We start from the raw sequence: 14,980 nt of genomic DNA on the forward strand, positions 1-14,980 counted from the left end.
GTTTTTTTACTTTTCTTCAAATGTATTATCCTTACACAATTGAAAATATGCCTTCTTTCATGATGGTCCCTAACAAGCAGGAATCTTTTTCATTTGCCGACAATCATGGCCATGAACTCTTGTTTTCCACTTTTGCTCCTGTGGTTGATTACCAGTTTATTGATTCAGCATATTTCGACTTTTTGACGCCTTCTCCTCCTCCTTCATACGACATGATCTACAACGAACCTGTTTACAATGGGATCCCTATGCCCATCACAACAGAATCATGTTCTTCTCTGTCTTCACTATCTTCTGGTTCACCTGTTTCCTCACCTCTCTGCTTTGATAAACCAAAGAACCGTAAAACTAAATACCCCAATGATAGACCTTTTTCTTGTCATCTATGTCCTCGCGCCTTTGCTCGTAAACACGATCTACAGCGACACATTCGTGTTCATACAGGTGATAAACCTTATGTTTGCCCATGCTGTAAAAAAGGATTTGCCCGTACAGATGCTCTCAAAAGACATTTACGTGTGGAAGAACAATGCCGTAAAAGTAATGAAGTACAAACCATGAAAGAAACAGGCAAAAGACGATACAAGCATCTGTAAACATCTCTCTTTCTCTCTCTTTCTCTCCTTTTTTTTTCCATTACTTTCCTTTTTGTGTAAAACATTCATTTTGCTGAAAAAGTTACTGTTGACAGTAATATTTCATATTTTTGCCCTTTCCTCTTCTTATATATATATACGCACAACTCCTTGTTTTTTATCATCATTATCATCATTATCATCATTATTTTCATCATTTCAAAAAAAAAAAAAAAAAAAAAAAAAAAAAAACATGCCTCTTTTTTTTTTTTTTTTTTATTTATTTATGTTCTTCTTATGTATTTTTATTTCTATTTTTATGATACAAGGGGAAATTTGAGTAGACAAAGTGACAACATGATACCATAATAAAAACTAAAATAAAAAGACGTTTATTTTTTCGTGTTATAATAAGCTTTAAGCATGGCGCCTTTTCATTCTAATTTAAACAGGTTTTGATCTAAATAAGGACAAAATGAACCGAATACTTGGTATTTTAGAAAATCGATTTCAAAGACTACTAAGGAGGTGTGAAACAACAAGAAGGTTTTAAGGAGAGTTTTAGTAATGCAAGTGTAATATATAGATGTGTCTATTCCATGGATATTTCTGTAGCAGTGCCATCTGAATCTTGATCATCATTGTTTGTGTTGTAACCTAATCGAGGCAACACTAAAGACTTGGTAGCTACTCTTTCTTCTTGTTGAGGACTATGGGTAATCCAGATACAGGTACGTCCCTTTAAGGTTCTTTCGACTAATAAGGTAGATTCAGGATCCAAAGCAGAAGTGGGCTCTACAGGATACATATGAGTTCAAATCGAATAAAGATGCATACCATCTAAAAGTAAAATCTCTGGATTTAAGGCCAATGCAATAGCCAGGGCAGCGCGTTGCATTTCACCGCCCGACAAATAATTCCAATGTTCATGAAAATGAGCTTCAGACAAGTTCCAATCCATCCCAATCTTAACCTAACAAAGAAGAGTAAGGTCCCGTATTATCCACTGAGAGAAGAAAAAAACGTACGGGGTCATCAAAGTATTTTCCTTTTTGTGAAGCATATTTTTTTGCCATGTTAAACAAGTCCATGGGTGTACCAGGATGAATTGCAGGTCTTTGAGGTACATACATGACTCTAGATCGCCAAGTAGGAATACCGAAATGTGAAGGTGATTTACCGTATAGACTGGATTGTCCTGCTGTATAAGGTGTCAATTCTGCAAGACACTTTAAAAGGGTTGTTTTTCTATCATCTGATAAGCATCTATATGGCTTTCCCCCCCCCTTTTTTTTGACTTACCCTGCACCACTGGGGCCTCGAAGTACTAAGGTATCTCCTTTTTCTAAAGTAATATTGACATCTTTAAACAACCAGCGATTGTCACCTAATCTCATAGAGATCCCTGTTGCTTCAAACATAGCCATTTCAAAAAAAAACACACACACACACACACAAAAAAAGGGAAAGAAAAAAAATAGGAACCCGATTATAAAAAAAAAGAGAGAAATAAAACGAATAAGCTTTGCGCTAATAAAACTATATTTGGATTACTTTTTTTTTAGCCTCAAAATATTCTTCACAATCAACTCCTTTAGAGAGAGAAGTATATAAAATCAAACTTGACTTGCAGGATTATTGCCCATCATGCATGTATAGCGGAGAAGAGGGATAGACTTTAAGAGCTGAGCCTCGTTTACTGTGCTTAAATAAAAAAACGGAATTTGGCTTATCAGATCTTACAGATGATTTTAGCTTGTCAGATTAAATGAGACTCGGTGACGTAATAACAAATGATTGGTTTAAAACGCATCAATTAAAAGCTTATACATCTATACAAATGTATATTACTATAAAAAAAATCCTCTGTCCAAAAAGCTAAAAGTTGAAGAAAGCTAGACTACGAAAACAGCGAAGCTAACGAAAAAAAAGTTTGTAAAAGGTAAGAGGAAAAGAGTCGGAGACATTGTTATTGAGGAGAGTAGTGCCAGTAAAAAAAAAAAAAAGAAGGCAAATATTGTATTTTTCAGCAATTAAGAGACAGTCTCAGAGAAAATAAGAGAAAATTATTGGATAAAATAAGAGAAAATTTTAGATCAATTAAGAGAAAACTGACCAATAAAATAAGAGAAAAACACAGGAAAAATTAAGAGAGAAAAAAAGGGGCAATTAGTAGAAAGCTTATTTATACTTTAATCTCATTATAAGTTTTTCTCCAGGGCTAAGCACTTTTCAAAAAATCCGAGGGAATGGTGGATCCAGCCTTGGCAGTCTTTCTTGGTTACCTTGGAGCAGGCATCCATGATTCTGGGTGTGAGTGTCTCACCAGTTTCGAAAGGTTTTCTTTTGACACCATACTTCACCTTCGACCAGAATAGCTCAATTGGGTTTAGGAATGGTGAGTATGGTGGAAGATATACACACCTATAGCCTCTGCTTTCTATCAAATTTCTTACTGTAGCTGGCTTATGTATGGGAGCATTGTCCATTACCAAGTAAAAACCCCTCATGTTGTTTCGGTCAAGAACATCCATCACATTACTCAAGTAATTTAGATAATGCTCGGCCCTTGTTCCAACTTTGGCTGTTGTTGTAACAACCTTACCATCTACTCTTCTCTTCTTAGCTCTCGAAACCATTATTGGCTTTCTCAAAGAAATGTCAATAACGCCGGCACTTGAGATGGCACCAAGGATGGTTATTGTAGTGCCTTTTGAAGCAGGGACAGTTGTCTTAGCAGGTGCTCCCTTCTTAGACCAGCCACGAGTGCGTGTCATGTGAAGATTGAATCCTGCTTCATCCAAAATACGCAATTGTTCTCAAAGTCAATTTCTCTATCAGCTAGCCATTGAAGGATGGTCTCCTTTCTCTTCTTCAAAGTTTCTTCTGAATTTCTAGCAACTGAAATCTTCTCCAACTTCTTCATAGATAGTGCACAGCTGGTCCTAAGATGTCTGTATACTGCGGATGGGCTTGCAGAGAGACTTGGAAACTCTATGATCAATGACTCGTGTATTCCAGCTACAGTTGTAGTTGAACGCTCATCAACAAGGTCGATAATAAACTTCGAGTGCTTCTCAGTAAGCTCAGAGACAGTTCCCATTCTGCGTCCTCTTTTCTTCTGTTGAGGTACCTCCCCAGTTTTCTGCCACTGCGATTTGAAACGGTAGGCTGATTTTTCATTTATTCCTGTCTTTAAAGCTGCATCCTTTATAGGTACCTGTTCAACTAACAGAGCAATAAGCTTGTTGATATCCTGCTGAGTGTATATACGTCTAGCATTGCTAGCGTCGTCTTTTTTTTCAGTCAGGTCTCTGAGAGGCTTCTCTTCTTTCAAATCGCTCTCACTACTCTGCACATCAGCTTCATTTTCCTCCTCGTCCGAGCTATTACTGGGCTCATCACCCTCGTGCCCTTCCTTCAGTTCCATCGTCACATCTTCATCTAACTCCATGGCTGATGCAGTGATGTTATACTCCCACTTCTTTCTCATCATCGACATTACACTGACAATAATCTCGGGTACAGCTTCAATATCTTCGTCGCGTAGAGAGATCTCGTTCATATCATAGTCAATATCCATTTTTTGTTAATAATAGTGAGAAAAGTGCTTTCTACTAATTGCCCCTTTTTCTCTCTCTTAATTTTTCCTGTGTTTTTCTCTTATTTTATTGGTCAGTTTTCTCTTAATTGATCTAAAATTTTCTCTTATTTTATCCAATAATTTTCTCTTATTTTCTCTGAGACTGTCTCTTAATTGCTGAAAAATACAATAGCAAAAAAATACGACTGCTCATTTTGTGAAATTCATGAATGAACTTCTTGATATCATGGACACGGACAAAAGCCTTGTTGGCAGTTATCTTGTAATGAATAACTGCACTATTTACAATTCGTATCCGATGACAGGAAATATTGAAAACAAAGGCTACAGATAGACTTATGTATTTGCCCCCTTATGCACGAAAGCTGAGGTGTTACAGGTTGAAAAATGAAGAAAATCTGTCGTAAAGAATTGCCGCCTTAGTGATCTTTATGGCTTTTGTAGGCATTTTAAACGGCGAATCGTCGCTTGCTATAATTTTAGATAGCTCCTTTCTTCAATAAACATTCATTTGTACGTAAATGACAATTTGATAAAGAAGTTTTTCTGAAAGATAGAGTAGATTTTTCAAAACTGAAAACCATTTCATAACAAACTGCCAATCATTTCTCGGCTAGTACCATTCATCTTTCGAAACGGACAACATTTACCTTCCGTACTGTATTGCATTAACACACCTCTCAGAAATAGAGTTACACAAAGCGCATAAATTCAACGGATCATCGGAAGAGTTTAGCCTCGGGAAACGTTATGCATATTAAGCTCTTTGTCAAGTGTATATAAGCTTGCTTTTTTTCCCCTCCCTTTCTTTTTTTTTTTTCTTTACATTTTATTCTACTATGGGACAAGACTACGAATACCAAGTAACGAATACAAAATACTATGCGCATAATTCACTGATCCATATTAGCATAAATACCCTACTGAACCACAAGATGGTTCAGATTCTTATGACCCTACTTTTACTCAAGATGAAATTGAACGCCCTAATCCCAATTACCCTCAGCCTCCTTTTGTTTCAGAGAATCAACCTTCTACACCAGGCAAGTTGACTTGGTTTCGGCTAAAAGGAAATTAATGCCTGTTATTCTAGTACCTTATGGTGAAAACACGGAGAACGAAGACAGTGAATTTTATCTACATATTGATCCTAAAGTGAAAAAACATGGGACACCTCATTTCAAATTGTCGAATTGTGAGTTATAAATACAATGGCTTTTGTCTGATTTCAAAAATAGGTCAAGGAAGAAAAAAGGCCTTGTTGATTGGCATCAATTATTTCGGTACAGACCATGAATTAAATGGTTGCATTAATGATGTGGCCAATATCAAGGATTTCATTTCGAGTCTATATGGATTTCAAGAAGAAGACATGGTGATCTTGACAGACGATCAAGATCCTGACAGTAGATTTTATCCTACACGAGCCAATATTCTTGCCGCGATGACATGGCTTGTATCAGATGCTCAGCCAAATGATTCGTAAAATCACGCATGTTTGTCATAGACGCATCTCATTCTGTTTGATAGATTCTTTTTTCATTACAGTGGTCATGGGGGTCGTGTCAAAGACTTGGATGGCGATGAAGAAGACGGTTATGATGAAACTATCTATCCCGTTGACTTTGAACAGTTTGAAGGTACCTCAGGCCAAATCATTGATGATTTAATGCATGATATTATGGTGCGTCCCTTATGTGAAGGATGTCGTTTGACATGTATCTTTGACAGTTGTCATTCAGGCACAGCGTTAGATTTGCCCTTTGTGTATTCGACCAAAGGTGTTTTGAAAGATCAAAACCTGTTCAAGGACGCTGGTCGAGGCTTGTTATCGGCTGGTTTGAAATATGTGTCTGGGGATCATGAGAGTGCGTATGCCTCATTAGTTGAGTTGGGTCGAGAATTAATGAACGCAAGAGACGTTGAAGAAGAACTTCGTCAAAAGAACTTTTCACCTGCGGATGTAGTGCTGTTTTCAGGGTAAAACGTGTACATGGCATAAAGTTACTTATCGTACCTATAGATGTAAAGATGACCAAACTTCAGCAGATTCAAAAGAAGCAGGCAAAGCAACGGGCGCCATGAGCTATGCATTTACAAGTACACTTCGAGAAAATCCAAATCAGTCGTATCAGGCACTGTTGAACAGTGTACGTGATATTTTGCGAGACAAATATGATCAGCGTCCTCAATTGAGCGCTTCTCATCCTATTGATGTCGATCTTCAATTTGTTTGTTGAAAAAAAAAAAAAAGTTTCTTTAGAATGTTTGCAATAATAACAATAAAAGGTTAACTTGTCGACAACGAAAACTGCTTAATGGGTTTTGTTTGATTATTTCTGAAATCAATGCACCAAGAGAAGCTATGCACTTTTCCTATGAATATCCATATATATTATATAGAGCATAATATCCTTTTCATGATTTAATGGAACCAGTGGCACTTTGTAACTAAAAAGAAACTAGCTTATCGTGTCCATAGGCTCATGAAGAACGTCTTTTCTTGTTAACTACGTTTCTTTGAATGATCTTCTTTATTTATTTTCAACTTTTCATGCACTCTTGATATTAAAAATAAGCCCTCACAGCATATCCTATTTTACATATAAATTAAATATACTTAGCATAAAGTTATTTTATTAATAAAAAAAAAAGGGGGCACTTTGTTTGGTTCTCAAAGACAAGCTTTGATACTAACAGGATCAACCACGAGAAGGTAAAAGTGCATCTGATCCCAAAAGGAATGAAGTTATGATTGCTTTGTAGGGTAAAATAATGTCCTTGCATGACTTTACCACGACCCAGAGAATGCTTTGCGTAGTGTTGAGTCACCAACAGCTAACTTACAGGAAGACATTCCCCAACTTAGGCACCAGAAAACTCGATTCAATTGCTTTTGATCTTGATTGCAGTGGACCCAGTAACCACAACCAACATCGTTTGGCATCACCCAAACGCACCAAGAAACAACCAAATCGATGCCGCCTTGCAAGTGTACTGCGCCATAAAAGAGACAGAAAAGAGAGAATTGATTTTTTTGATTCACTTTGTAGAATGAACAAGACAACGTCAGACTTTAGGCTTCAATATCATGACTAACCAGTGCTTAAAAAAAAAAGAAAACCAAGTCGGATCCGCCCATAACATCAATTAGCCGCAAACAGCCCAAAGTACAGAGAAGTCAGGATATCACACCATGTCCCTATACCGACATTTCAAAGACTAGTGTTTCATAGCTTTTGGCCATTCCCTAATGGAAATGTCTACGCAGCAAACCAAAGATAGCCATCAGGTAGTGAACCATGACCCACGACTTGCCCCGGCTGACCGGTTTCATTGATGATTGAATATACAAGTATACACTGGCCCAAGTATATAAAAAAAGAGGGTGTCAAGCTTATCCGCATAAAAGCAAGCCCGCCTTGACTACGGTATTGTACTGGACGAGTAGGGAATCTTGTCAATCCAGACTAGCAAAGCCAGACTAGACGAAGCGCAAGTAACCAGCAAGTCAACTCAAGTACCCGTCAGCTTTGCCGTGAGGCTCCGCCCAGACGGCACCAGGCCCCTTTTTTCCAGCTAAGGACAAGTAGGTATACGAGAGCAGCTTCACTCGCTTTGACGCACAATAGAGGGGTTCAGACACAGTATACAGGGTATACCATGCTTGCTCCTGTATCACAGCTACACTTGATTTGCAATCGCTTTACCACGTTCCACCTGATGAGGAAGAAGACATGTGCAAAACTATGACGAAGAAAATCCCCCCTTGCGAGAGAACATAAACCAAATGAAGACGATCCAAGCATAACGGCGAGGATTGCAATACGGTGTTAGGTAGAGTGTGGCCATAGACTAACAGAGTGGTATCAAAAAAGTACAATCACCAAGAAACTGAGGTCGACACGTGTACATGAGGTGATTCTAATACACAGACGCGTATAGGAGACGGTTAGGCGTATTGCAACATATAAAATGAAGCAATATTAACCCCAGTACAGACACGAAGCGAGAGACTCCCTCTTTGTAGAATATGCACATCCCTTGAACGTTGCTGTGGCGCGGTGTTCGCAGAATATGCTGCTGCCACACAGCTCTACCTCTCATTGAACTATAAAAAAATAGCAATCGCAACAGAAACTACTTGAGGAAGGTTTGGGGGGTTGAAATGCCTCAGTCTATAATCGCACGTACAAGGACCTAAAGACCACAAGTACATGATAGACCTTATCATTTCTGTAGCAGTTTCTATAAGGAAAAAGAAAAAAGACTTTTTTTGCTGCGCGTTTGTTTAATGCGTCAGCATTGTGTGGCGGTGTTTATAATTTTAGCATGTGATAGAGATGGACTTTTGCATAAAATAGATGAGATTATTGCTCAAGGTGTTTCAGCACTATGAATATAAGGTAGTACTACTGTCTGGGACTACTTTGGCATGAAAAAAAAATATATTTACTAATGAAGGCAAAGGACCGTTAGAGCAACGACTGATAGAGAAAAAAAGCGTAAAAAGAAAAATATGCAAGCCCTAATGGAGGTAATGAGCAATGAAAAGTTGTCTGATTCAGCTGTATTCTTTGTATAGTGCTACCAAAGCATCCATTGACCTTGTGCATCAAAAAATCATACATGTCAATCAACTCTTCTGTAGTACGATTAGAAAATGATCAGGCAATGTTTACTAATATTCATGTCCAAAATGGTCAAAATATGCCTACGGTCCAAAGGGTACTGTTCATGAAAATCATCAAGCTGACAGCTCTCTGAGCTTCTTTTTGATGCTACAAGACAAAAAATAGAGCTATCGACAAGCTTAAATACTCAAAATGTACGCAATACGCTCTAGTTTTTGATCAAAGTGTTTGCTTGCTACTTGCACTATAGCAATAATGAGATAGGAGCAAAAAACCTCATAGACATCTTTGCCTATTAACTCGATATTTTACAGTACCCTTTGGACCATAGGCATGTTTTGACCATTTTGGACATCTCCCTTTTTTTTTTTTTTTGGTCCATATCGACTTCAAAGGTACCATCAATGTTAGTAAACATGGTTTATAAGTATTTGAAACATTTGTGCTTGTATAAACAGACTTTATTCTACCTTCATATCATCTAAGAAAAAGACGAATATTTGCATGAATTGTTGTCTTTTTTCACTGTTAAAGCATCTATTTATACGGCGAGTCTGGTGAGTTTGATGAAGAACGGATTTGACAACCTTTTTTTTTTTAGATACATAATTGCGAGTTTCTATAATCATATTCACTAAATGGATGAAGTTCCTACTTTGTTGTTCTTAAAAGTTTAATCAAGAAATTTTTCGAAAAGGGACACTTCAACATAGTCTTTAAAAAAAAAAGCATTCCCATGGTTAAAGGCGACTTCATATCTAGTTAGAGGAATTCATCTCTGTTGCCACTTCCTGTAGAATTAAGTTGATGAATAGCGAACAACTTCTGCAATTGACCTGGTGACCTATTCATGTTTTGAATTCGAGCAATAGCATGTACTTTACTTTCTATATCTGTAGGTATTACCTCTTCTAATTGAGTAGTATCAAGATTTCTTTTGTACAATACTTACCTTTCATTCTAGAAGCACTTGGGTTTATTTTTTGTTTGCATAAACGTACTTCATTTCCGTGACTCCTTTTCCAAGCAACTTGATTAACGCTCCGGGGCCCAGCAGACGATGTTCCACTTTAATGAAGCGGCGCGTACAAGGCGTGTCCGATACAGCACACTAAATATTTTTTTTTTTTTTTTTTGCTTGTTGTCACTAACTGTGTAGACAATATGGTTCCACATCAACATGACGACTTTTTAATTGTACGTGCTTACTTGTTGATTGTCAAAATATTAATGTATTTTATAGAATGAGCATGATATGCCTTATGAAGAAGAACTTCTTCGAAGTCCTTTTTCAATCCGTACTTGGATTCACTACCTTGATCATAAACGAAACAGCTCTTATTCAGAATTATGCTTTGTGTTTGAACGTGCTCTTAAAGAACTTCCTGGATCATATAAAATCTGGAAACAATACTTGGATGTACGCCGTGAAAAGCTTAGAGGACTTAATGCTGTTCGACACCAACAACAATACCAAGCCGTGGTTGCTCTTTATGAACGCGCCCTTGTCTTATTGAACAAGGTAATAGGTGGCAAAGGAATAAACATAGACTGATTGTTTGTAGATGCCACGCATTTGGCTTGATTACCTCTCTTTACTGACAACGATGCCCGTGATCACCAAAACTCGACATGCATTTGATGATGCTCTACGCGCCCTTCCAGTCACACAACACGCTCGTATTTGGGAGATTTATTTACAGTTCGCCAAAGCTGCAGGTGGGGAAACAGCCCTTCGTCTCTACCGTCGATACCTCAAGGTAGATTTGACACATCACGTTGATCATGTTGTACTCATGTTCATTAGTTTGAGCCTTCTTTTGTAGAAACCTTTGTTGAAAACCTGATTTCACTTGAACATTACGATGAAGCAGCTCTCAAGCTTGTTGCCATTGTCAATGATACCAGTTTCCAATCATCTAAAGGCAAATCACATTATCAGTTATGGCAGCAATTATGTGATCTTGTAGTCGAACACTGTGAAGATATTCATAGTCTTAAAGTAGAGCCTATTATTCGCAGTGGTATCAAGCGATTTACAGATCAAGTGGGTTTATTGTATTCTCGTCTAGCCATGTATTGGATCAAAATGGGTCAATTAGAAAAAGCACGTGATATATTTGAAGAAGGCATCACGACTGTCATGACAGTAAGAGACTTTACCGTCATTTTTGATGCCTATGCAGAGTTTGAAGAAGAAATGATTACAACCAAGATGGAAATGGCTGCAGAGCGTGAAGCTGCTCAAGAAAAAGACGAGGAAGAAGACCTTGATGTTGATTTAAGACTGTTACGATTCGAACGTCTAATGGATCGTCGTCCTTTCTTAGTCAACGATGTCTTGTTGAGACAAAATCCTAATAATGTATTGGAATGGCAGCAACGTGTGCTTCTTTGGGGTGATAATAAAGAGAAAGTGGTGGCTACTTATACACAAGCAGTTCAGACCATCAATCCCAAAAAGGCGCACGGTAAACTGCAAGAACTCTGGAGTAAATTTGCTCGATTTTATGAAGATGGAGGTGATTTAGTATCTGCTCGCGCGATATTTGAAAAGGCGATCAAGGTCAATTATAAGTCTGTAAATGATTTGGCAGATATTTGGTGCGAATATGCTGAAATGGAGACACGACATGATGCCTTTGATACAGCTATTCAAATTATGGCAAGAGCAACACAGATTCCCAAGAGTTTGGATGTGAATCCCAAGCAAGTTAACTTTCATGATGAATCTATTCCTGTTCAACAACGGTTATTCAAGAGCTTGCGTTTATGGAGTTTCTATATTGATCTTGAAGAAAGTGTGGGCACTATGGAAAGTACAAAGGCAATATATGATAAAGTGATGGATTTGCGTATTGCCAATCCTCAAATCATTGTCAACTATGGTACCTTTTTAGAAGAAAACCAATACTTTGAAGAATCATTCAAGGTCTATGAAAGAGGCATTGAATTATTTGGCTGGCCTATTGCTTTTGAATTATGGAATATTTACCTTGAACGATTCTTGAAGCGTTATGTAAGTTATTGTATGCCTTATGCTTTTTTGTTTATTTATTTTCTGATTAGGGTGGTGCTAAACTAGAGCGTGCAAGAGACCTGTTTGAACAAGCACTTGAAGGATGTCCTCCTAAATATGCTAAACCCATCTATTTAATGTACGGTAAGCTAGAAGAAGAATATGGTTTAGCACGTCATGCTATGCGTATCTATGACCGAGCCACAAGAGCAGTGGCTGATGATGACCGTATGGAGATGTATGAATACTACATTGCCAAGGCTACTGAATCCTTTGGTATTATGGCATCTCGCGAAATCTACGAGCGCGCTATTGAAGCACTTCCTGATAAGCATGTCCGTATTATGAGTCTTCGGTATGCTGAATTAGAACGCAAATTGGGTGAAATTGATCGTGCCCGTGCTATTTATGGCTTTGCCTCGCAATTATTTGATCCTAGAGTAAGTTGTATGATATGAACATAGTTGACTCATTGATTGTTAGACACAAACTGGATTCTGGAAGACATGGCATGACTTTGAAGTACAGCATGGTAATGAAGACACATTTAAGGAAATGCTGCGTATTAAGCGTAGTGTACAAGCAACTTATCCCAGTGTATAAACAAAGATGATCATTTGTCAGAAAATCAATTCTTTTTTTTTTTATTTTTACAAATAAGGAAAAAAGCCGGGATCCTTATGTCAATAAAAATGAAAGTTTCGTTTTTTTGCTATTCTTGTCATTGTTACCGTGATAGAATACAGATAAAGTTGAAGACAATGTAGGAGACAATGACGTATGGGATAAGCTGTTTTCTTCTTTTTTCAGCCATGAGTTAGGGAAACATAACAAAATGAATTGTACTTACGGTAGCTACAAGTGGTAGAAACTACTTCTTCCTCTTCATATTCGTCATCTTCAACCTCTTCTTTCATATCCAAAGTTGAATTTTCTTTTTGTTTTTTACAGAGTTTTCGCCAAACTAAGAACAATGAATTTAGTGCCACCATCTCCTTAACTTCTCCTTCTCTCTCTTCCGAATACGTACTAATTCCGCATGCATTGCACAAAGTACGAGGGCCTATCATATTTTGGTTAAAAAGAACTTTGAGTTTTTTATTATTATTATTATTATTGTTATTATTATTGTTGTTATTTACCTAAAGGACCTCTACGCCACTCGGGTGTTTCAGTACTAAACAATCGTCTTGTTAGAACAGAAAATAAAATCATATGAATTACCTATTGCATGAATCACACTGATGCCTCTTTTGTTGTTGTTTGTTTGGCTCAACCACCATGATCTTTTTACAATATTTGCCCTGTTTACTTGTCAGTTTGCTTTTTTTTTTTTCACTTACTTTTTTCTTTCTCGGTTTTTTCGATATGTTCATCTGATGTTTCTCTACAACATTCGTTTCGGAAGGAGTCCATTTAAGCCTCACATCATCTAGAGTATTTTTCATTCGACGTGCATGATCAATCATTATGTCCAACTCCTGAACGCCTGGCAAGCATGGTGGAGACGCAAGATCGTGAAAAGATGTTCCGGCCAGTAATAATTGGTCTGATATGTGAGATGCACGACGATAAACCTAAACATGGTATTCAGTACACAGTAAAAAAGAATAAAGATCCACATACTTCTTTAAATTCATGATAAATATTCTCTTGAGGGATCCTGTTTTACTTCAGCATTTAGAAATAAAGCTATCTTGCTTACCTTTTAGGCATACAATAGGGTTCTGATAATGGTGGTAATATAGTATAATTCATAGTGTTAGGCATATTTAACGAGTGATGTGGTGACATAGAAATTGAATATATATATATATATATATGAAAGAAAAAAAAAGAAAAAAATTAGAAAAGCCTAGATTTTTATACAATAGTGCAGAAAAAAGAAAGAAAAGAACAACAAAGAAAGTTGTGAAATACTCTAAGTTTTCTATTAACAGAAAGGAATACAAAGGCATTGTCACAGATTATTCGGATCCGTCCGTTCTTATTTTTTTTACCATATTGGTTTTTAAAACTGGATTTTCGGGTACGCAAATTTAAGTTTAGACATAGAAAATATATCATAGGCTTATAAGCAATGCAGTCATCTAAAAAAGAGGTACAGGATTTCTTCCAATTGACACAGTCTAAAGTAGCGCCCTTTTTGGCTGATTCAATTATTCTATGGCCGAGGTTACTCTTGGCAGTTAAATAATCTCTTTTTACAGTCGCCTTAAGATTTGACTAGAACAGTTCAATTGGGTTCAAGAATAGGAGAAAAGTAGGTTTGTAATCACGCTTTAGGATAGCCCTAACATTCATCACACCTTCAATAAACTCCAAAAGATGCTCATTGCGAGTTACAACTTTGGCAGTACTCCGTCAGGAGTGCCAACGCTTCTTTTTCTTTTCTTGTTCAAATCAACCTTTCTCTGGATAATCTTGGGCTTTATAATATTAATTCAATAGCAGCTTTTTTTACAGACTACTCTAACAATTATCGCCTTGATAACCTTACTGTTTCGGAGCTCAGCCTTTGCAGGTACATGTCTTTTAGATCTGCCAGAACTGTGTTTTATGTGCATATTAAAGCTTATTTCAACAAAAAAAAACCACAAAGCTTCTCCCAATCCATCTCCTTATCTATCTTCCATCGCAACACCTCTCCCTTTCTTTGCTTGACAGCCCTATCAGCGCTTCTAGTTTTAACTATTTTTTTTTTAACTTTTTTAGAGTTACACGGACATGCTTGGTCGAATGGTTATGCAACGCAGCAAGAAACTGCTTCAGTTCATATCTTGCTTCCAGTAAACAACAGTAACGTTCTTTTGATCAAGAATGCTGTGTGCTTGGCCTCCAACTTTTTGTTTACTTCACCTTTGATTGTCTTTTGTACACTTTGTAAACACTTCTGAACAGTGTCCTTGTATAGTTTTACGTATAAGAAAATACGGTTATGATAAAAAATTCAAAGAATGTCAAAATTCTATTGCTGGAGTGGAGAAAAAAGAAATGAAGGTTTGGTAAAAACAAAAGGGCTTTGTTATTTGGGCGACACCATTTAGCACTAATTGACTTTAACCAAGGATTTAAGATAGCCTCTAATTTTGATTCTGTCACTCAAGTTGTACTTTAACTTCAAGTTTCATTGCTCTATGCTTAAAAA

At 37.1% G+C, this 14,980-nt stretch overlaps 6 protein-coding genes across 6 annotated transcripts; 4 read left to right on the top strand and 2 right to left on the bottom strand.

Annotated features, from left to right (window-relative positions):
* Positions 1-362: 362 nt before the first annotated feature.
* Positions 363-581, top strand: B0P05DRAFT_449335 (uncharacterized protein; the record flags this gene model as incomplete). The annotated part of the gene is made up of 1 exon (XM_051573866.1): positions 363-581. A coding segment is annotated over one exon (219 nt), but the record flags the coding sequence as incomplete, so codon positions are not given.
* Positions 582-1,543: 962 nt separating this feature from the next.
* B0P05DRAFT_581705 (P-loop containing nucleoside triphosphate hydrolase protein) lies at positions 1,544-2,002 on the bottom strand (the record flags this gene model as incomplete). The annotated part of the gene is made up of 2 exons (XM_051582130.1): positions 1,544-1,823; positions 1,878-2,002. 2 exons carry the CDS (start codon positions 2,000-2,002, stop codon positions 1,544-1,546), a joined length of 405 nt encoding a protein of 134 aa, XP_051430415.1.
* A 2,989-nt stretch (positions 2,003-4,991) lies between these two features.
* B0P05DRAFT_560513 (peptidase C14, caspase domain-containing protein) lies at positions 4,992-6,483 on the top strand. The gene is made up of 5 exons (XM_051580375.1): positions 4,992-5,042; positions 5,090-5,374; positions 5,418-5,661; positions 5,710-6,159; positions 6,203-6,483. The coding sequence occupies exons 2-5, from the start codon at positions 5,257-5,259 to the stop codon at positions 6,417-6,419; spliced, it is 1,029 nt and encodes a 342-aa protein (XP_051430416.1). The 5' UTR covers positions 4,992-5,042; positions 5,090-5,256; the 3' UTR covers positions 6,420-6,483.
* A 3,475-nt stretch (positions 6,484-9,958) lies between these two features.
* B0P05DRAFT_560521 (uncharacterized protein) lies at positions 9,959-12,529 on the top strand. The gene is made up of 6 exons (XM_051580376.1): positions 9,959-10,010; positions 10,057-10,335; positions 10,379-10,573; positions 10,621-11,832; positions 11,883-12,272; positions 12,316-12,529. Exons 1-6 carry the CDS (start codon positions 9,978-9,980, stop codon positions 12,433-12,435), a joined length of 2,229 nt encoding a protein of 742 aa, XP_051430417.1. The 5' UTR covers positions 9,959-9,977; the 3' UTR covers positions 12,436-12,529.
* B0P05DRAFT_288157 (uncharacterized protein) lies at positions 12,339-13,720 on the bottom strand. Its single transcript, XM_051573446.1, has 8 exons — positions 13,538-13,720; positions 13,459-13,495; positions 13,176-13,409; positions 13,057-13,118; positions 12,975-13,009; positions 12,863-12,895; positions 12,683-12,796; positions 12,339-12,632 (listed from the first exon to the last, which is right to left on the bottom strand). The coding sequence occupies exons 1-8, from the start codon at positions 13,624-13,626 to the stop codon at positions 12,511-12,513; spliced, it is 726 nt and encodes a 241-aa protein (XP_051430418.1). The 5' UTR covers positions 13,627-13,720; the 3' UTR covers positions 12,339-12,510.
* A 407-nt stretch (positions 13,721-14,127) lies between these two features.
* On the top strand, positions 14,128-14,802 carry B0P05DRAFT_626892 (uncharacterized protein). The gene has a single exon (XM_051583474.1). It carries the CDS (start codon positions 14,361-14,363, stop codon positions 14,727-14,729), a length of 369 nt encoding a protein of 122 aa, XP_051430419.1. The 5' UTR covers positions 14,128-14,360; the 3' UTR covers positions 14,730-14,802.
* Positions 14,803-14,980: the final 178 nt, after the last annotated feature.

This window comes from Gilbertella persicaria (assembly GCF_025201335.1).
Source record: "Gilbertella persicaria strain CBS 190.32 chromosome Unknown B0P05scaffold_58, whole genome shotgun sequence".
Lineage (NCBI taxonomy): Eukaryota > Fungi > Mucoromycota > Mucoromycetes > Mucorales > Choanephoraceae > Gilbertella > Gilbertella persicaria.